General features: G+C 43.3%; 1 protein-coding gene and 1 pseudogene across 1 annotated transcript in view; one reads left to right on the plus strand and one right to left on the minus strand.

Moving 5' to 3' along the window:
• KIF5C (kinesin family member 5C) overlaps nucleotides 1-22,713 on the plus strand; it is a 166,014-nt gene that overhangs the window by 34,103 nt on the left and 109,198 nt on the right. Inside the window, exon 2 of the mRNA XM_011285287.4 lies at nucleotides 19,041-19,131. Within this exon, the coding sequence (XP_011283589.2) occupies nucleotides 19,041-19,131 (91 nt within the window). The remainder of the gene's footprint in view (nucleotides 1-19,040; nucleotides 19,132-22,713) is intronic.
• On the minus strand, nucleotides 13,220-13,608 carry LOC101099139 (annotated as a pseudogene).

Here is a 22,713-nt window from a genome sequence, read left to right on the forward strand (position 1 = left end):
CTCAGTCGCTTATGTGTCTGACTTCGGCTCAGGTCATGATTTTGTGGTTCATGAGTTTGAGCCCCACGTGAGGCTCTGTGCTGAGAGCTCAGAGCCTGGAGCCTGCCTCAGATTCTGTGTCTCCCTCTTCCCTACTCATATTCTGTCTGTCTGTCTGTCTCATTCTCTCTCTCTCAAAAATACAGATTAAAAAACAAAACAAAACAAAAAACAGACAAAAAAAGAAAATAACCAGAAAAAAAAAAAAAAGACTTATCAGTGGGTGGGATTTTAAATGGTCTTTGAAGAAAGAGTAGGGTTAAGAGGAAGCATTTGTGGTTTGGCAAACAATTGTAGGGGACATCAGAGCTCCCCAGGGTCTAGCAAGACCCCACTGTCTGGACATTCCTTATCTCGTTCTTTATCCTCACCTGCCAGGTGGAGGGCGGAAGCCTTATCTTCTATCCTCAGGGAAGATGGAAGCAGCTGTCCCAGTTTATTTAAAAATATCCTGAATATGCTTTGATGAATCACCTTCCAAGATTCTTTTCCTCCAGACAAAGCTAGGTCCATCAATCCAGTTTCTTATTTCTAACCCCTTAGTCATCTTAAAGACCACCCTGGCCTTAGTAGAACATAAGAGGCATGAAGAATTTGGGCCTTTGTTTTATCCCACATTTATTCTCTAGGTAACCTATACAAGTCATTTAACCCCCCTTGGTCTTAGTTTCTCTAACTGTAAAATGGGTATCCCAAAATTATCTACTCCATGGTGTTGTCTGAGAATTCAATGAGGTAATTTTTTTTTTTTTTTGAGAAAGATCTAGCACAAGTAGGGGAGGGGGCAGAAGAAGATGCAGAGAGAATCCCAAGCAGGCTCCACACTGTCAATGCAGAGCCTGATGTGGGGCTTGATCTCACGACCACAAGATAGTGACCTGAGCCAAAATCAAGAGTTGGATGCTCAACTGACTGAGCCTCCTAGGCTCTCCTCAGTGAGGTAATTTTTGCAGTGCATGCCCTACTGTACCTGATTCCAGCAACCAGTAAGTGTTCTCTATTGCTACCGTTCCCCACATTATGCTTAGAATTGATCATACCTGTCTAGTGAGGTGCTGTGATTAATACTGCTAACATTCTGAAGGCTGCTTAAAATAGAGAAGGGTTACTTTGCCTGAGATTTTGCATTAAGGTTGACACATTTTTTTTATTAGATAGTCCTCATACAGATTAATGAAATGGAATGAATCTGTGAAGTTATCTACATAAGGAGGCCAATGTGGCATCAAAGCAATGAAGTCCCTGAAAATATCAGCCACATTTCTAGTGTCAATTTAACCCTAGCGTTTATAGAGCTTTAAAGGACCAAAGGACGAAAAGCCACCTTTCTTCGCTGCTTCTTTGACTCCTCTATCGGACCCTGGACTTTTGGTGCTTGGGGAATGTGTCCGTTTCACTCTTGGCCTTTTAGGGTCTGGCAGGTTGCCTGACATAAGGGACCACCAATAATTTATGTTAAAGAAATGAAAGTATTCTTACCGGGGCGCCTGGGTGGCGCAGTCGGTTGAGCGTCCGACTTCAGCCAGGTCACGATCTCGCGGTCCGTGAGTTCGAGCCCCGCGTCAGGCTCTGGGCTGATGGCTCAGAGCCTGGAGCCTGTTTCCGATTCTGTGTCTCCCTCTCTCTCTGCCCCTCCCCCGTTCATGCTCTGTCTCTCTCTGTCCCAAAAATAAATAAACGTTGAAAAAAAAATAAAAAAAAAAAAAAGAAAGTATTCTTACCTAGAAAATTTCGAAACAAGTGGGAGAAACCAAAGTTAAGGAGCAAAACTCTGAGTAGTTTCGGGAGTGGGTATCATCAACTCATGGTCACTGCAGCCACTGTGAAGTTCATTGTCTGTGCAGTGAAGTCTCTCTGGATTTCATACATGGTGTGGTTGAAGGGGCGTGGACATTGAGGTCGGACAGATCTGGACTCGACTGCGGATCTGTCACATAGTGGTTGAGTGATAGTCGGGAATCTCTTGTCCTGTCGTGTGGGAGTTTCGGCACTGTTTCCACGGGATTGTTGTGGGGATGAAAGATGTTGGCGTGAGCTGTTTAATACCTTGGGCTCTCTCTTTGCCTTGATTTCTGGACCACTCAACGACTCCACAGTTGGCATACTTTACCGTGGAGGTCCTAAGAGGAGAGGCAGTCTCCGACGAGTGTCTTGAGAATAAGTAGGCCTTTCTGGCTTGGCTGGCCTTGTTGGGTTGACCTGAGTAAGCAGTGTGCGGTCTGTGACTCTGGCACGGAGATCAGGACACTTGCAGGGGTCCTTCATGTGCTGCCTTGTCATCCTGTGACCTGGACCTACCACCCGGCTCTACTCGGATCCACCCTCCTCTTTCTGTCCTCATTGCCTGTTCCTTAGTCCAGGCTGCCCCCTGTCTTTCTGGACTTCTCAATGACCCCCAAAGTGGTCTTCCCATTTGTCTTCTTCCCTTCCCTCTCCAAACACCCAAGTCCACCCAGAGCAGCCAGGGTAATATTTTAAAAACAGAAGCCAGATCAGGCCATTCCTTTGCTTTAAAGTATATTACAAGGATGCACGACAGAGCATCAGCCTGGCTCTTCCCTCCTCACCTCATACCGCCTTGCTCTTTGCTCTCTCCAGATACACCTGCCCACTTTGCAACACACCCAGTGCTTCCTAACTCAAAGTGGCCCTTTTTAGGTCACCTCTCTTGGCACACTCTGCCCCTGGCTCTTCCTGTGGCTGGCGGAACTCCAAGTCTGCGCTCTGCTATTACATGCTCAGAACCGTCCTCCCTGACCCTCTTCATGTCCATCACATCACAACACTAGCAGAAATGACCTTTGTTATGATTTTATTTGGTTGCTCATTACCTATCTCCTCCCACTCTGTTAGAATGAAAGCTCCATCGAAACAGAAGCCATGTCTTGTCACTGCTGTGTTCCTGGTGTCCACAACAATGCCTGGCGCGTGAAGGGTTCTAGCGATATTTGTTGAATAAAGCAGTGAGAAGAGAAACTCTAAATCTGTAAGAATATAAAGAGTACATTTATCAGATTGGGCACCCAGTGAGTGTTGAATCACTGTATTATACACCTGAAACTAATATCATACTATATGTTAACTGTACTGGAATTAAAATTAAAAACTTTAAAAAGAATGTATGAAATCTGTTCCACTGTGTGGAGGAGAGGGCTGCTTATGCCAGTGTTTAGGAGGTTGTGGTAAAATTTAATGGGATCCGAGAGGAAACTCTCATGCTCACACATACAGGAAAGAAAATGACAGGAATCCCCTTTGATGCAGAAACATTGCTCAATTGCGACAGCATCTGGATGCATTGGACCCTTGTGGTCAGGAGTGTGATGGCAGGAAATCGTGACATCTGAGATCAGATCCTCCTGCCTCTGCTGATTATGAGCTGCTGACTGTTACTTGCTATCCTGTTTTCTTACTTCTCCACGTATAAAATGGGGACAATAATGCAAGCAGCATTGCTATGGAGATTAGCGGTAGTCTGTGTCTGGCACTCTTCAATAAACGGAACTTTTATTTTACAGTGGAAATTTTCAAAATACTATTAAGTCATGGCATCAGAAGTCCAATTTAATTAAACAACTAAATTGATTAAATAATTAAATAAGTGCTTTCAATAATTATCATAAATGCTGCAGAGAATCCAAAGATGGGTTAGGTAGAAAACATGTCCTAAATAAATAAATAACTGAATAACTAAAAATAAATGACTAAATAACTAAAAATTAAATAACTAAAAGGGTAAGATAAGTTGTAATGTTAATAGCAAATCCATGTACAATGCTTTATGATTTGTAGAGTGAGTTTTGCCTGCCTCTTTAAGAAAGAATAGCATTAAAAAAAATAAAAAAATACCATTTTATAGACTTTATTTTATTTTTTTATTAAATTTTTTTTTAGTTATTGGTTTTATTTATTTTTGAGAGACAGAGAGTGAGTGGTGGAGGGGCAGAGAGAGAGGGAGACACAGAATCCGAAGCAGGCTCCGGGCTCTGAGCTGTGAACACAGGGCCTGACACAGGGATCGAACTCATGGATAGCAAGATCATGACCTGAGCTGAGGTCAGACGCTTAACCAGCTGAGCCACCCAGGCACCCCGACTTTATTTTATTTTTTGAGTAATCTCTATGCCCAACGTGCAGCTCACACTCACGACCCTGAGATCAAGAGTCACATGCTCTACTGACTGAGCCGGCCAGGCACCCCTTGTATGCTTTTTATTAGTTGGTTCCCATTCTACCACATGAAGCAAATGTAATATGGGCTTCCTGACCCTTTGCAAATCAGGGACCTCTCTGAACCTGACTTTGCCAGTAATAAAATGCAAAGAGTGGTAGTTACATTAGAGAGTAGTTGTGATGACCCCTCAAAAGTGTAGGGTCTGGCAGGAGAGTCACTCTCTTGCCCCAATCTCTGATCCTGGATCCTGTTTTCTTTCTGTAACACGCTGCTTCCAGATGACTGTAATATGAAGTACTTTGTGTCACAGTCCTCCTGGAAGGGTATCAAAGTGCCATAGAAGTTCAGAGAACAAGAGAAAGAGAGAGAAATGACATCTATTTGAGAGGCTCAAGAAAAACCTTTATCTTGGAAGAGATAACACTTGGTATGAGTCTTAAAGATCAGGTAGTGTTTTGACAGATAACAAGGTGAAGGTAACAATGTGCCATTTCAGTTAAAAGGAGCTGTTAGAGCAGTGAGGTGGGTGCATGGAAGTTGCTGCAAGCACATTGCTTGAGTGTCAGGTAGGGAAGGATTCACCTGGGTGGAATGGTAGGTTCTGCGTTATGGACGGCACCTAACTAGAGGGTGCATGTACAGTAGGGCATCCTAGCAATTGATCACCATCTTTTAGGAATTGGGTCAAAGCCAGATGGATTTGGCAAAGGATACAGAATAGAGGTAGAGGAGATAAGCAGACCACCTACAAAGCTCTCACACAAGTCTGGATAAAAAGTAATAATGGTAGTTGAGATACCAAGCAAGAGATAGACCAAATAAATGAACCACCACTCTGGCAGTGACTGGGTGATGGTGGTGAGGGAGAGCTGTGGGCAAAATGGCTTGAGCTTTTCAGCTTAGATGACTGGGGAGAGTGATAGACATAAGTGGGTCAAGGCAAAGAGGAGGAGGAGGAGTAAGAAGAAGGCAGTGAGCTCCTTCTTCAACATATGTTGTTTAGGGTATTTGGAGACATCCAGTTGGAGGTTTTAATCAGACAGTTGGTAACAGGGTTTTGGGACTCAGGGTTAGAGATAGACTTTTGAGTCCTCTGCACACAGCTTATGGCTGAACTATAGTAGTGTTTGAGCTCTCCCATGGGGGTGAGCACAGAAGAGGAGGGTTCAAAGGAGAGACGAGGCTCAGTAAGAGAGCTGGTCGGTTCTTTATTTGGAGTTGGTAGCAAGCAGAACTGGTGTCAGGCAGAGAAGGAAGCATCAAAAGAGGGAGGAGGCTGAGCAGAGCATGAAGCTTGGGGAGACAGCAGATCAGAGTTTCAACAGGAGGGGCAGGTGCGTCGCTTTAAATGGTTTTTACATGTTGAGGACATTGTGGGGTCTCAAAGGTCTTAGAGATTTGATGATTAAGAGCCTTTGGAGCCCTTTAAGAAAGCAGCTGAATGAGGGCAAAAATTGGATGTAGGGTGGAGAGGCAAGACCGACTTCCAGAAGGCAGAGAGAGGCAATAGTTTGAGGAAGGAGAAAGAAGAAAAAAATAATAGAAGAAGAGAACACGGCCTCCTTCCTTTTCCTAAAACAGGGTTGTGAAGAGGGAGATATTGAAAGGAAACATAGGGTGAGCATGGATGAACACGGGGTTCCCTTCTCAAGGGAGAAGGTACCAGTAATCAGCTCTTTAGATAATGAGTGTGGGGGCCTATTAAACAATTATTACCCTGGATAGTTGAGCCAAAGCTGCTTGAAGTAATCGTTTTAAACAGTTTTTTGCTGGTCCATCCTAGCCTGGCTGTGAAGGAGGTGACATTTGGCTTTGCTGCCGTGTCCCCGTCATGCTGATTTTCCCTGGTTGGCCCGGGGAATTTCTCCCCCCAAAACGCACACACACACACTCAGGAATGAACAATTGGTTTACCTGAGTTCTGTTAACTAATGAATCTGATAAGCTACGTGCTGCTCCTGGCAGCAGACAAGAGCTATTTCTGATGAGTTAGCCTTCTGGAGCCATAGTCTCTTTTGCTGTCTAATCCACTAAACGTTCACGTGGCGGAACCTCAAGTCAGGAAGGAGGGGCAGGGCAGGAAGAAGTGTGGGGAGATTTTGCTCTTCCGATTTTACCTTGTTTGTGGCCACGTGGCCCTTCTAGTCACTGAAAAATATGCTGCCCTGTCCTCCAAGTAAAACTTAAACATCTTTTAAAAGATACAAAGCTTCTGTGTCAGCTACAATTAAAAGCTTCTTTTAGAGTTTCTGATAACTCAATTGTGGCTGAACTCAAGAACCACAGATCTTAAAAAACATATGTTTTTTTGGTGCCCTAAGTACTTCACCTGTCAGTTGGGTGGTCATCTCTGCCTCTATGGACCAACATTTGGTTCTCCTGGATGAGGAGAGAGTCTCATTGGACTGGTATGCATGAGCCTATGTGTGCTGAGTTCCAGCCCATGCATCCTAGACTGAGCTGGCTGGTGAAGACCTATTCAGAGTTGGTATCAGAAGCCCCCCCCCCCCCTTTTTTTTTGGTGCCGATGTGCGCTCAGCCAATGGAGGTGGCACCTTGGACACTAATTGTGACATAGCTACCCTGAACTTAATGACTATTGCTGGCTGAGTTATACTGCATCATGTTCTAAACCCAATTGCACAGAATTCTTAGAAAATCTATGGTTGAGAGATAAAATATGTTCTTGGAGGATCAATGATGAGATGCAATATGGTGTTATGGGTAGAAGGCTTGGCTGGGAACCAGAAATTCTGGATCCTACTCTCAGCTCAAATCGTTGCCTTCTACATGCTCATGAGAAGTTATTCTCTATTCCCAGAAAGGAAAGCTAATATTCCCACCCACTCTCTAAAATCATGAGATACAAATGGAGACTAGGGATCTGAACATACCATAAGAGCAACATTGCTCTCCAATACATTTGGAAATTATAATTATATAAGCTGTTTCTGGAGAGTGAAAACAATTAATAGAATATCAGTTCTATTTGCAATAAATATTTTCAGTGTGTGTTTATCAGAAGCCTCTGTATGTACCATACCCAGCCAAGCACAAGCCTGGGCAAAAGTTTTTCTATTTCACATTTTAGCTAAAGGGAAGAAACTTTGCATGTGCCACCATGTGGCTTCCATGTTGGAGGTGCCACCATGAGTCTTGGCACAACTGGGAGAGGTTTGCAGCGTGGCAATTTGACTGGATTGCACAGGGCTCTGCCAGGAAGCTGCCACCAGGGTGATACGCCCCAGAGAGAGCGCTCAGGGTTTTCTTTGCTATCTTCCATTTGGCAAAAGAAATCCTACATTCTACCTTCAGTGGAGCAGCTTTAATACCCTCTTTCCTCCAGTGAGGAAAGTTTGATATTTTTTTTTTCCAGACTTCATTTGGCAGAAAACCAGATCTGAAAAAACTATAGCAATTTTTACTCATTTCTTGTAAGTATATAAAACATTGAACTCATGCCAGTTTAAAGTTTACCCCCTCTTGTGCTATATGTGGTCAAGACAGAAGCTGATCTTATGGGGAAAATCCCAGGATGTTTGTGCTGCCCATTATTATTTCACATTAGAGTTGGAAAGATCCAATCTTTAACTTTACTTAGAGAGGAGGAGGCCCAGAAAAATGGGCAAATTGTTTAAGATCACAAAGTATGTAAGGGGCAAAGTCCTGATCCAGAACCAGTTCCCCTGACTCAATCTAGTAATCCCTGCATCTTGGCAGATTGGGGTACAGAGCAATTAAATGGAGAAGACTGGGGGTGGGGGGAAGGTCGTTATATTTTGAGATGAAATGAAAATCACATATAAATAAGAATCTTAGCTTTGCAACACAGATTCCATTAATTTCTTTAACAGAAGTAATACTTCTGTCTTCATTTTGCCTGTTAGCCGGGCAATAATTCTGAATTTCTTCATTATCACTTGGGCAGTTCCCTTTCCCAGAGTGTTTTTTCCATAGCTGTCTGTGATCCTGACAGTGCTTGTGTGTCCATGCAGTGGGACTTTTGGCGGAAAAGAAAGGATTTTAGCCTGGTTTCCTGCAGGAAGAAGGCTTACAAGATTCATTCTTGTGTGTTGCCTTTGTTCATTCTTGAGACGTGGTTGGCATCACCTTGGCAACTCAGTAGAAGCCAATCATTGCTCCGTGGGTTTCATTACAGCCTCTCCTGGGAGCAGCCTTGGCTTTGGCCGGAACTGGCACCAGCTGCCTTCCTTGGGGCACAGAGCCAGTGTGGGGAGGGGGAGGGGAATGTCTGGGGCTGACACTGGCTTAGTATTTATATCTCCAGTCATAGAGTTCTCCCAGCGTAGATAGGGGCAGGCAGCAGAGTGGGGAGGAGAACATGGAGGTCTTCATTGTGAGACCACGTCTGTACATTGGCAGATTCGTGGACCCCGGACAGGATATCACAGTGTTGGGATAAGCGGATAGTCACTGCCAGGTATGGGGTGGTTTGCCCCAAGGTGCACAGTGGAACTTTTTTCTGCTTTGGGAATTTGCAGCCCAGTTCCAGATAAATGGGAAGATAGGTGGTGGGGTAAAGAGGAGTAAAGGGATACAGGAAGAGACAGGCAACTCCACGACTGCTGAAATCTTGGAGGTGGGGAATGAGAATGGTCAGTAACAAGGAAAGTTTCTGACACACTGGAGAAATACAGTAAGTATGGATTCCCTTCACCCTCCCACCCCCAGCACTATTTCATGGTGTCCTGGCACCTGACCTCCTTGTTGCTCATCTGGCAGGCATTGGTCAGCAGCAGCAGCAGCAGCAGACTTTTAGTGAGCACCTACCCTGTACCGTCATGTATAAATTTTTTTTTAATGTTTGTTTATTTTTCACAGAGAGAGAGAGAGAGAGAGAGAGAGAGAGAGAGAGACAGAGCATGGGCAGGGGAGGGGCAGAGAGGGAGATACACAGAATCCAAAGCAGGCTCCAGGCTCTGAGCCATCAGCACAGAGCCCAACATGGGGCTCGAACTCACAGACTGCGAGATCATGACCTGAGCCGAAGTAGGACGCTTAACCGACTGAGCCACCAGGCGCCCCTGTACCGTCATGTATAAAGCACTCAACTAGGCCATGGCCTTCATGAGGGTGTAGTGCTCCTTTGTGTAGATTAGAAATTGGTAATCCTCTGGGCAGAGGTGGCTCCATGGGCCCAAAGCCTGGCAAGTGACCAGCACTCTTTTGTGAAGAAAAAGGCACTCTTCCTGCCCCCCCCCCCCCCGCCCCACCTCAGAACAGGGTCCTAAGCCCACAGCTTGTGGAATTTTAACAAAGATTTCAATTTCCATTCACCCCCTTGTCTGGATATCGACCAAATGTGATGGCTCCGTGGTTGGCAGCGATGCAACACATTCAGAATCTCTTAGGACCTAGTGAATGAAAGAGCAAAATGTCTAGGATTTTATCTTACTTTGGGCTTTCCTAAAGCAGGCACTAAGACAGGGATTCAATTGCGGGTTTTTTTGGGAGGTGAATCCAAGAAACACTGAAGAAGAATGGAGAAACGAGACAGGGAACTGTAAGAAACCAATATAGGGTGTGTCATGCAAGTTAGCACCGTGGGCAAGGGGGTTTCATTGCAACGGGGAGCTCTGAGAGCCAGTTTGGAATACGTGTCTCCAGGTTTCCCCCTCCACTTCCACCTCTGGGCAGGGGAGCTAAAGTATTTACTCCACCTCCTATCAGTCATTGGTGAGGCCTGCTGGGTTGGTGCTGGGATGGTCCTTCTGGTGTGCATCAGGTGACAGAGAGGGCTGAGGCAGCCAGAAAAACAGAGGCTGAAGGTCAGGCCAGCCCGCATGGAAATGGTAAAGGTGGTGAGGATATGGTCAGGACCTTGGGAGCATCTGCTTCATGTTTACAGTTGGCGTTATCACAGAAGTTTCTGGAGGGCTCCAAAGCTGTAATAGCAGAGCTGATGAGTCTATGAGTGCCTGCACAAGACATAGCTCCTGACCTTTCCTAAATAGGCTTTGTAGCTGAACATCAAAATTTCATTTATTTTTAGAGTACAGAGGATAGCCTTGGGACAGAGTTAGTTTTGCTAGGACCCTCAGAAATTAAAGGTCTCATGGAGCTGAGCTTATGGGTGGCAGACCTGGGGCCTGGAGTTGCGTGAGGTGTGATTTGGCATTAGGGTGTTGTAGGGTCATCAGGATGACAAGTCTCTGAGCTGGTACATTGTGAGTGATTGTTGCTTATCAGCATCCTTTCCTTTAAAAGGTCACTGCTCGCTAAGTTTGGTGTAATGCAAATGCCTGGTACACATTGGTCGAAACTTTTTTTTTTTTTAATTTTTCTTTTCCTACATTTTTTATTTATTTTTGGGACAGAGAGAGACAGAGCATGAACGAGGGAGGGGCAGAGAGAGAGGGAGACACAGAATCAGAAACAGTCTCCAGGCTCTGAGACATCAGCCCAGAGCCTGATGCGGGGCTCGAACCCACGGACCGCGAGATCGTGACCTGGCCGAAGTCGGACGCTTAACCGACTGCGCCACCCAGGCGCCCAGTCGAAACTTTTTATTACAGAATAGCACTGACCATGACTTGAGCACCTTCTAGAACATCAGGCATACGGTAGGTCCTTTATTCTCCCGAACATATCTAATTTTCACAATCCTGAATTCTGGATCTTATTAGCTCCATTTTAATGATGAGGAAACTGAGCTTCAGAGACAGGGGGTTAAGCCATGTTTATGTGAATTCATTTACCCCATGTATTGGTAGGCTGCCTTCCCTGGACAACACTCAGTATTAACTAGTGGAGTGAGGAGCACAGAAACCCTATCATAAACACCTTTAAATGTCCTCTCTTCCTAGTAAACTGTTCTTTTTCTTAAAGCACATGGATATGTATAATTTTTGTTTCCCTATGAGATGATTCCCCACTCAGGACCACTTTGTAAATGTTAAGTACACAACAGTGTATTACAATGCCTGGAAACATCTCTGTATCCATAATATATGTTGAAATAAATTTTACAATATGTTAAGCGTCAATTAAAAAACTCCTGAGATAAAAATCAACATCACAAAGAAATACTACTGCATACTCACTAGGATGTTATAATAAAGAAGACAAGACAGTAACAAGTGATGGCAAGGATGTGGAGCAAGCAGAACCCTCATCCACTGCTGGTGGGAATGTAAAATGGTGCAGCTGCTATGGAAAACAATTTGTTAGTCCCCCCAAAAGTGAACTCACATAAAGTTACTGTCTGACCTAGAAATTCCACTCCTGGGTATGTGAAATGAAAGGAGAAATGAAAACATATGTCCACATAAAAAGTTGTATATGGATGTTCATAGCAGTATTCGTAATAGCCCCAAGATAGAAACAACCCAAACGTCCATCCTACTGATGAATGGATACATAAAATGTGGTAAATCCATGCAATAGAATATTATTCGGTCATGAAAGGGAATAAAGTAACGATTTATGCTACAATATAGACGAACCTTAAAAACATACTAAGTGAAAGAAAATGTTAATCACAAAAAGCTACATATTTATGCTTCTATTTGTATGAAATACCTAAAACAGGCAAAGCTGTAAAGACACAAAGTAGATCAGTAGGATGGGGAGTACAGAGTTTCCTTTTGGGGTGATGAAAGGAATGTTCTGCAATTAGATGGTGGTGATGATTGTCCAATCTTGTGAATATTCCAAGAATGTGCCCTTTTATTAGAGGGGCGAATTTTATGGTATGTGAATTATATTTCAATAAACAATACAAAACAAAACTTGTTTTGGCAGGATATTTGTGTTGATAAAAAATGAGTATCAACATTAACCCCAGGACTTCTTGCTATTTAGGTAATGTTTTGGAAACATTCTTTCAGGTTCTTGCCAAAGCCCTTCATAGTCCATGAGTTTATTTTATTCAATTCCTTCTTGTGCAAACTAATAAAATGGTTTAGTGATGTCTTAACCTTGAACACCTTTGAAGTCCTTCAAGTCAGGACAAATCCACACGACTTTTAGGAAGGAAGCACATCGATCTTTCTCCTTTCCTCTGAGATGAGAGAAAAGAGAGTAAGACAATGAACACAGCTCCCCAAATGAAACAAAGCTGGGATGTCGATGTAGGCAGGTCTCTCCAGCCTTGGTCTGTCTTATTCTGGAGGATGGTGTCAGGTCTAATGCTTCAGGGTGCAGATTTAAATCAATATAAGGATACAACATTCTGACAATCGGAGCCAGTTGGGTTTCAAGCAGTTCATCGTTGCCCATGAAGGCTTGTGGAGACAGACCAAAGCTGCTCATTGAGAGGAGGCTGATGGGCTGACTGCAAGGTCATATTAACTCTGAGAGGCCATGATTCTGGTTCCCCTGCTGTATTGCTCCAGTTCTTACAGCAGTGACTCTTTGCTCAAGGAACCATCATCAACTGTGTATTTGGAAATAACTTAGAATTGGTTGGGAAGAAAGCAGGAAAAACAAAGCACCAGAGGCTGATGCTTGTTGTTTGCTTGATTTTCAGAGAGAGCAGTTGATTCTAAAGCCAGAACTTTTAGAGCACTAGGTACGGAGCCAGGAGGTCTGGGTTCTGGGCACAGATCTCTACCTAACCTAATTGGCTGGGTGACCTACTGCAAGTTGTCTATTCTGTCCTGACCTAGAACTTGTTTATTTGTAAAACACAGCATTGAGTTGGGCTGACCTTGAAGGACCTTTAGGCTCTGAAAAATTCTGGGATTTTTCTCAATAACTTCGACTTTTCATAGCAAGTCTCACACCTGCCTTTTCCTAGGTTCTGGTTGGCCTTTGCCTGTTTCCTCCCCCCTCCGCCCCCCGCATATATGGACTATTTAATTATGATTAAAAAACCATTTCCAGTACTGTTCAGTTGTTCTGTCTCTGTGTGCACCACCATGACCCTCACCACTGTGCCCTGGAAGGATGTTGGCAGGAGGGAGTCAAATGCCCCAAGTTCCAAAAAAGGCTTGTTACATAGGGGGCTGGGGGGAACGTGGGGGGAAAGTGGGGCAAAGAGGGTTAGTCCTTCTTGGCTGCCACTTTCCTCGTGGCTGCAGGACATTGCTTAGCTCTTCTCTCTTCCTCTTGGCCTGGATGTGTATCCACACCCTTTTCTTGATGAACTTGAGCACGCACTTGTCCTTGAAGACCTTGAGCAGTTCCATGGCATGCTTCTCATATGGGGCAAAGCCACACACCTCTCGGATCATGTGCCGCATGAATTTGGTGTGCTTGGTGAGGCACCTGCGGCGGTTCGCTGTGCCTTGGCTTGTTCGCGTTCTCAGTCACTTTGTGGCCCTGGTTGAAGCCCACAGCCATAGGGTAGCTCAGAGCCATGCTGCTGCTCCTTAGTGGCTCCCGTGGCGGAAGGCCTTTGCCTGTTCTTAATTGCTTTTGTTGCCGGCAAGGCTTGCCATGTGCATGGCCACCATTTTTCTTTCTAGTCTTGCCCTTCTTCCCTGATCTTTTTAAAAAAAAATTTTTTTTTAACGTTTATTTATTTTTGAAACAGAGAGAGACACAGCATGAACGGGGGAGGGATAGAGAGAGAGGGAGACACAGAGTCAGAAGCAAGCTCCAGACTCTGAGCCATCAGCCCAGAGCCCGATGCGGGGCTCGAACTCGCGGACCACGAGATCGTGACCTGAGCCGAAGTCGGACGCTTAACCGACTGAGCCACCCAGGCGCCCCTCTTCTTCCCTGATCTTAAGCTGCCGTTCTTTCCTCTGTGGTTTCATGTCAGTCCCACCTTCATGGTTAACACTTTCTTGACTACCGTAGGCTATAGAAGGAGACTCTGACTTTTGTTGCTGTATGAATCACTTTGCTGCCATCTTTCATATTAGTCCTAAGCATCTGCTGCTGTTTGTGTGTCTCCTGCTTTTCCAGTAAGCCATAAGCTACTTAGGAAAGCAGCATGGTGTTGCAATCAAGGACTTAAAGGTATCTCCCCAAAGTAGTGGAGCTGATAAAGTGACTGGGCCTTAGTTTTCCAGTTTGTGGCATGGGGATAGTAATACCTACCTCATGGAGTTAGTATGAGAATTAAATGAGATAAAACAGAAAAGGGTTTGGATCATGGTGTTTGGTGATGGTGCAGGTGGACAGTAGTGAGAATGTGGCTGAAAGAACTTGCCATCTCCTGTACTTTCAGGAAAGAAGTCATGTGAACACCCGGGAGAGAGACTGTAGTGATTGTTCTCAGGAATCCGTTCCTCTTCCTAATATTCCTCACTGTCTGAAGATAATTCCACAGAGTGAGTGTAAATCTTGCTGTGGAAATGTAAAGTTTTTTTTCCTATTTCTTTTTTTCTTAGTGAAGATAGAAAAAAATCCTTCAAATTATTGGGCACCTTTGGTCACAAACTCTTGGCTAGTCTTAGAGATTGTTAGGAGATTACTTCTCGAATGATCTCTTCTTCGGTAATTAATTTGTTTCCTTAACATCCCTCCTGGTGCCCATCTTCTAAATGTTTAAGTGGGTCTTTTGCTTTCCTCCGTCTCCCAGAGTAATATTCCTTTCAAGGCTGGGGAATGGTTGTTGGGTAACGGGTCAAATGAATTAATAGGCAGGACATATGGTTCACAGACACTTTGCTCTCAACAACTTGATAGGAAGTGGTTTGATTGTTGTTGTTGTTTTTTAATTTGAACTATAAAAATATAAGAACCATCTGCTGTTATTTTTTGCATGTGATCCCTGTAAGTTATTTAGTTAGATTGCTCCTATGCAATTAGCTGCTCTACGTGGAGGTTTTCATGGCAAAACTGGATTATTTCATTTTCGGTTGTAATGTATATGGAGTGCGTGTGTTTCCCACCCAGACTCCTTTCATAAATTGCAGCAGGTTTGCCTACATGTGGTGAACTCTTGGGATTTATATGGCTTCTGTCTTAGCCACTTAAATGCTTTAATTGTAATGATCCCTTTGATTGGTTGAGAATAGGTTACATACTAATTGCCATGGAGCAAACCAAATAAGGTAATGTGATAGAAAGTGATGCCAGGGTGGGGGTGGGGCTGCTGTACGTAGGAGCATGGTAGCCCTCAAAGGAGGAGAAATTGGAGTTGATACCTGAAGGGTGATAAAGAGACTGTCAAATGAAGATCTCTGGTGAGCCCAATGAAGGTCTGCAGTGAGAAGGTTCGAAGGGAAAGGAAGTGAAGAGCAAAGGCTCTGAGCCATGGAATATGCTGAGGACTAAGCTGAGGAATAAAGAATTCCAGTGGGCTACACTATTGTGAGATGGAGGAGAATGCAGTGTGAAGAAGGTCTAGTCTAATAGGAGCATTTTTAAGGGAGGATTTGATATCATCTGATTTATAGTTCTAGAAAGCTCACTCAGCTAAATGGAAATTGGATCGTTAGGAGCAAGAATGGAGTCAGGGAGACCAGTGAAGAGACTATAGCTGTTGTCCTGATGAGAAACCATGGTGGTTTGGGCTAAGGTTGTGTGGCATAGATGATAAGATGATAGATAGACTTTGGGATATATTTGGGATATGGAATCTATGGGACGTACCTGATGAATTTGGTCTTTTCCTCAGATATGGAAGGCTTGATTTCATTTTTGGTCAGTTAAGTTTGAAGTGGCTAATGGAATCTAAGTGGTTTAAATGTCTAGAGGGTGACTGAATATATGAATTTGGAGCTTACATGAGATTTGAAAGCTGAAGTGTTCATTTAGATCATGTGAAAGTCAAGAACGTAGACAGAGAGGTTGCTGAGAGCTGAGTCCAGGATACACCATCATTTAGAAGTCTGGAAGAGACACAAACAAGGGACACTGGCAGAGAGTAGCCAGAGAGATGGGAGAACCTCCTGCTGAATAGGTGCCCGGAAAGGAAAGTGTTTCAGGAGTACTTGGTGCCCTCATCATTCAGTTTCAAGTGCTAGCACTTAACACTCCTATTAAAATGTTAATTGAAAAATGTACTCTGTAGCTGAACTAAAACATTTAGTGACAGCTAGAGCAGGGTGGGCCCAACATCTGTCCACAGAAACCCTCAGCAACAGTGGGATCAGAAACAAGGAGACTCTTGTCTCCTAGGGTCTGTGGGAGATGGGGCTTTGCTGAAGTCTCCATCAGGGGTTGTGAGATTTTCACACCATTGCCAATGCAGCAAAGCATAATTTGTTTGTTGTTGTTGTTTAATGGCAGTTGTATATATAGCTCGCATGGCTATGCCACAAATCAGTTCTTTGAAAATAATCAGCAACTAAATTTTAATTCTATATTTTAATTTCAAGACTCTAAGGTTCACTTAAAATAAAAGCCTGCATAGCCAACTCAGTGTATGAAAAGACAAAAATACTTCTGTTTTTAACTTCTTTATATTCTAGTCCTTACCAGAAGTCTCAAAACAAATCATTTTCTAAATTTTATCTTTTCTTGAAGGCAGTTTCTGTTTGGGAGTTAACTTCAGCTTATGGAAAATTGTTGTATTATCTGTTTGTCATCTGATAAATGATATTATTTAAATGAGGAGTGGCAATTTCTTGCTTTCTACCTCTCTTAAAGTGAATGTATAATGCACTCCTACAAACATTTTAAATTGAAGGGCAAAGTTGGGGAGTCCTATTTTTTTGTACCATTTATATAAAAATAGGTCATTTTTCCAGCTGCAGTAGGTGCATTTTCTCCAAAACCTAAAGCTGATCGTTCTGGAAACAAGATGGTTTATATTGGTGATTCTCATCAAGTTTGGAGTAATAGTGGATTTGTTTGAAATATAAGCAAAGTTACAGTTTCTTTTAAGAAGTTTTAGTTGGTGACAAATACTTAGGCAAACTCTATGAGTGTTTGTTCTAACCTTTTACCTTACTGACATTTAGTTAATTTTATGAATAGATAAAGCTAAGAAGAATGTAGTGGACTGATAGTTGGCAATTGTTCACCAAGGAGGAATATTCTCTTGGTTTTCCAAACCAAATACTTGGTTCACTTAAGGAATGAGACTTGACTAGGGACAAAACATCAGAAAATAACCCCTTTCCATAATTTTAACAAAATGACTGGCTCTGTTGCTTGTATAAAACAATATTTTGGGCACAGTTGTCACAGTTGGTTGGGCATCCAGCGTTGGCTTGGGTTATGATTTCGCAGTTCATGAGTGGAAGCCCCACGTCAGGCTCCACTGCTGTCAGTGCAGAGCCCACTTCAGATCTTCTGTTCCTCTCTCTCTCTGACCCTCTCCTGCTTGTGCTCTCTCAAAAATAAATAAACTTAAAAAAACAAAAACAAAAAAAACCTCTACAATATTTTATGGCACCTCAAAATTCTCCATTTCTTCTAAGACCAAACAGGAAGTAGCTCATTTACCTGGTTGACTCAATTCCAGTTTCAAAGACGAAAAGCTCAAGCATAACGCCTGAAGCATAGGACCTTACCTATGTGTAGTACTACCCATGGTCATAAAAGAGTACAATGCTAAGCCAGCTGGCAGCTGTAAACTTTTGTGTGAAGGTTACAGGATGTAACAAGCCTTGTCCTTGAGTCTCTCATGAGCAGTTATCTTTTTGAGGCACTGGACTGTCCTGGGGTAAAGGTTCCTGGTGTCCAAGCCACACGTAGGAGGTACAGGGTGGGAGTGAAGGAGACTCTGAGCTCCCCTCCCTCCTTCCCTTCTCCTGCCCTCCCTTCCACCACGTGGGACATGAAGATCTACATGGGTAGATCATGCTGTGGGAAAGGGCAAGGGGAGGGCCACCCCTTGCCTGGGCGGTGATGGTGGAAAGAAGGTTCTCCCCAGGAGGAGGCTGTGTCTTCTTAGCCACTAGCTTCCCCACTCCTCAGTCACTGGCATGTGAGTGTCCAGTGACTCCCTGGTGAACGTTGAGTGGTCCGGGGTCAGGGCTCGTTCATTCTCAGGGCAGAACTTCTTTCCTTTCCTTCTGACACTTACCTCCTTGAGTAGTGTGCTGCGTCGTCTCAGACCAGACCCCAAAAACCTGCACCTGGGGAAATCATTCGATGTACTGTACAGAAGGGTGCCCTGTGACTAGAAAGGCTCTACCCAGTTAAGGCATCACTTATACATATGAAGAAAACACTAGAATTCTTTGGGATGCAAAGCAATAATAACTTGCTATTAAGAGCAGCTTCTTAAATCTGATCATGTCATCTTCCCATTGAATACAAGCCAAGCCCATTACCTTGGCAAACAGTCCCCTGCATGGACTGGCTCCTGATTTCCGTTCTCCTCTCCTTTTGTACCACGCTCCAGTGCCTCGAACACTCCAGGCCCCTTCCTGCCTGCTCCACCCTGTGCTCTGTCTGGTATGTTGTTCCATGGCTCTTCACATGCCTCAATCTTTCTGATCCTTTAAAGATCCACTTAACTGGCATTTCTTCAGGAAGATCTGCTTTGCTCTCTCTCTTGTCCCCCCTGTCTCATTATTTTGTACCTAGGCATTTTGTGGTTTCCCAGGTGTTTGCTTTCTTGTTTATCAGCTATCTGCCACCCTTGATTGAGCGCTTTACAGGCAGGACTGTTTTCTGATTTGGGTAGACTCTAGTCTAGTCCTGGTTCAGAATAAGCTCTCAATAGGCAAATATTTGTTCAGATGAATGAATGAAGTATCAACCTGCTTTTCATCAGAAAAAGTGTTTCAAGTTAAAAAAAAAAACACACCTTTTTTCTTTCTCGAATTCTCAACATGCATTACACATACACACATTGTATGTGTGGTTCACACTGTAATAATTCCATAGTCTTGTATGGAACTGCCTTCAAGGATAGGGTTTATGATTTAGTGCCTGTGGTCTAACTGCTATTAGTGCTTTTTATTCCTAAACTTCTAATGTGTGCCCTTTCCTTTCGTCTTTCTTTTTTTAGCAAGGAAAGCCATATGTCTTCGACAGAGTGCTGCCTCCCAGCACGACCCAAGAGCAGGTTTACAATGCGTGTGCAAAGCAAATTGTCAAAGGTAAGTGCTATTTCTTTATTTCCTCCTGGGCCTTTCAGAGTAATTGAAAACATTAAGTGATATTTGCAGCCTAGGAATCAATGTGCCTTGACTATAAGCAGAGGCCTACTAATTGGAAACACTGAATTATAGCCCAAGCTCTGGTCCTGATTTGCTATGATGTCAGGCAAGTTCTTTAACCTCTCCATATCTCCTTGCCAAGGAAATGTCTTTATTTCTTTTGCCACCTTTTTGGCAGAGTTATTCTGCTACCTAGAAGCTTAAAAGCTATGGTCACACTATTTCTGTAAAGGTTTTAAAGTACTGCTGTAGGTATAAGGCCTCCTTTCTGCTTTGAAGGAGACAAAAATAGATATTTCTGATGCTCCATTTGTATATTTTTGGCTGAATTATTTTGTGCATCTGTGTCTTCAGGGAGAAGCCTTAAACATGGAAAATTCTTGGGCATCAAGGAGTTCTCTACAGCATCATAAAATCACATTACCTTGTTGGTTATTGAGCTGTTTTTGCTACTCAGCATTCCTTAAATATACTTTGGTCTAACCCACTTTCAACTTTTCCACCCAGATACCAACATTTGTTCCTCCAAATAGATAGCCTGAAGCCTAAATTTGTCTTAGAGATCAGCCCTTTTCTCTGGGACTGGCCTTGGCCCTGAAGGATTTAACAGCAGGGAGACGAACCAATTTACACGTTGCTCTACCTTGCCCTTTCACATCGGGCGGGCTGGAGCTTGCCTTGGGAGAGTTCGCCATCTGGACAGAGCTGAGGGGCATCTCCTGCTTCTTTGCTTTTCATCTTTAAATCTTTACCTTCTAGTCTGAATGCTATGGCAGCTGTGCTTCCAAATGTGCTGATGTTGCCACCTTTATAGGTAGCTCTAGATTTAAAGAGTAAAAAGCAAAATCAAAATTCAAAAAGCACCTTGTCATGCAAGATGTGCTTGTTTTTGGAAGCTGAGCTGAGTAACCTGTCTGAAATTCATGCAAGCCAGCCCTGGGTACATCTGTTAGATTGGTTCTGACCCTGAGCACCTGCGTGGGAGAGTCAGTCAGTATGTTCCTCGCTGAGGTGTATGGTTATTCACATTCTTGTTGCAGACATCAATTAATTTTGAAGGTCTTCACAGTAAGATCATTATAGAAAACAGAAGAGAAAAAAAAACGTGCCTGAATTTAGGCTCTTCTTGAATTACTACTGTAGGGCTGTATCTGATGGTAATTTTTGTTTTCTCTCTGCTTCTATTGTTTTTCATCTCTTGCTGTCTAAAACTGTTTTCTCTCTCTCTCTCTGGAGTGTGTAGCTCTAGTTTGCTCCTACTCTGTCCTCCTTCCTCTCCATTATCAGACTCTTATTTTTGTGGAAGTAAAATTAATCACATGTGAGCCATAACTTCCTTTTCTCTCCCCTTTCATTATCAGAACCAACTAGTATTTACCGTATGCTGTGCTAAGCATGAGGTCAATTTATTTTTTAAAAAAATGTTTTTTTTCAACGTTTATTTATTTTTGGGACAGAGAGAGACAGAGCATGAACGGGGGAGGGGCAGAGAGAGAGGGAGACACAGAATCGGAAACAGGCTCCAGGCTCTGAGCCATCAACCCAGAGCCCGACGCAGGGCTCGAACTCACAGACCGCGAGATCATGACCTGGCCGAAGTCGGACGCTTAACCGACTGCGCCACCCAGGCGCCCCGCATGAGGTCAATTTAAACGCATCTCTGAGTTGATGTTCTGATTAGAGATGGATGCATTCCATCTTTAAAAAGTCCTGTGATTAACAAATAATAATCATCATCTTTCATTCCTCATTACTAGAGAAGTTGAGTCTCTTTCAGTGTTTGGGTTTTTTTATGGTATGAAATGTCAGAAACAGGCAATCCTTAGAAAGTTCTCATGAAGACGTGACCTAATTGGATAACTTGAGGCCCAGTATATGGTGAGCCACAAAGAAAACCATTTAGGTAAAATTAGGCTCTGACATGATATGATAAACAGATATTCTTCAGGCACTACAAATATGATGTGAGCATACTCATTTTGTAACAGCTAAGAGTGCCTTATTCTCCCTTGAAAGGAAGTTATTAGGGGATGATGAAGACCTGATTTAACTTTTTAAAATATCCAGTGAAACTAGTGTGAGGGGAAGTGGCCATGTTGTTTCCTCATCATCAAAGTAAAACAAAGATATATGAGAAAGAACTCCATGGAATGGTTACTAGGTACAACTGAGGTCTTTTTTGCCTTGACCAAGCCTATTGAAATCAGGAAAGGAAGGTGGTATTGTAGGGGCCTCTTTTTCTAGAGGCCAGGAATTCAATCAGATAACTTCTGAAGGTCACCACAGTCCCCATGATTCATGATAATGTAGTAGACCCATGAGCTTTCCTTTCAAGTGTCTCTGAACCCTTAATGTTTTTGAGATCAGGAAGACTCCTTTTAACTGGATGGCTTTATTCTCTCTTGGGTTTTTGATTCCCTTCAACTTCACTAGTTTTTTAAAAACATATTTCAAACATTTGATTATAGAATTCTGGTATCTCCCACACCCTCATCTTTGTCTGGTGTCTGTTAATCAAAATGTTGTCTGGAACAGTATGTAGGATTCTCCTCTGTTTCTTCCAGAAGAGCTTATAGGATTTGTGATTACCAACATGGTGAATAGGAAGGTTTCTGTGGACCCTAGGAATTAAAAACCATGGTTACTGGATGCTATTATCAAAGTACGGGTAACTATGTCCCAGTCTACAGAAGTCATTCTGGGCAATTGCCTTTCAAATTAACTAAATGTAGACTGTCCAGGGCTAGAGAAGGTGGTTTCTTGTTTGCTAGACCTAGTTTCTTTAGCTTCATTCATTTAATTATTTCTTTTACTCATTCCTTCATGCAAGGATATCAAGTATTTACCATGTGGTATAACCACTGCTAGGGACTAGAGTCACCAAGATATATAAGACTGTCTATGAGAAGCTTTAAGTATAGGGAAAGAGACAGGTGCATTCATAGTCATTATACCCATGGGTAGTACGTGCTTTAAGATGGCTGTGTGCAAAATGCTGTGGGAGCACAGAAGAAAGTCACTTGAGACTGACTTTGGTGAGTGGGGATAAGGATTGGAGAGTTAAGGAAGGCTTCTTGGAAAGGTTGTGTCCTGAAGACTGTAGAATATAGCAGAGGTGTACAAGCAGAAGGAATAGGAAAAGCATAAAGAGAAATTATATGGCATGTTTGGGCAACTTAGTATTGCAGGGTACCTGGGGGATGGTACTTAAAAAGTTAGGCTGGGGGCACCGGGGTGGCGCAGTCGGTTAAGCGTCCGACTTCAGCCAGGTCACAGTCTCGCGGTCTGAGTTCGAGCCCCGCGTCGGGCTCTGGGCTGATGGCTCAGAGCCTGGAGCCTGCTTCTGATTCTGTGTCTCCCTCTCTCTCTGCCCCTCCCCCGTTCATGCTCTCTCTCTGTCCCAAAAATAAATAAAAGTTGAAAAAAAAAATTAAAAAAAAAAAAAAGTTAGGCTGGATTAGAGTTTGGTAGAAATGGATGGGCTTTATCCTTCAGGCAATGTGGACTCATTGAAGAGTTTTA

Source organism: Felis catus, chromosome C1, assembly GCF_018350175.1.
Source record: "Felis catus isolate Fca126 chromosome C1, F.catus_Fca126_mat1.0, whole genome shotgun sequence".
In the NCBI taxonomy this organism is placed as follows: Eukaryota; Metazoa; Chordata; class Mammalia; order Carnivora; family Felidae; genus Felis; species Felis catus.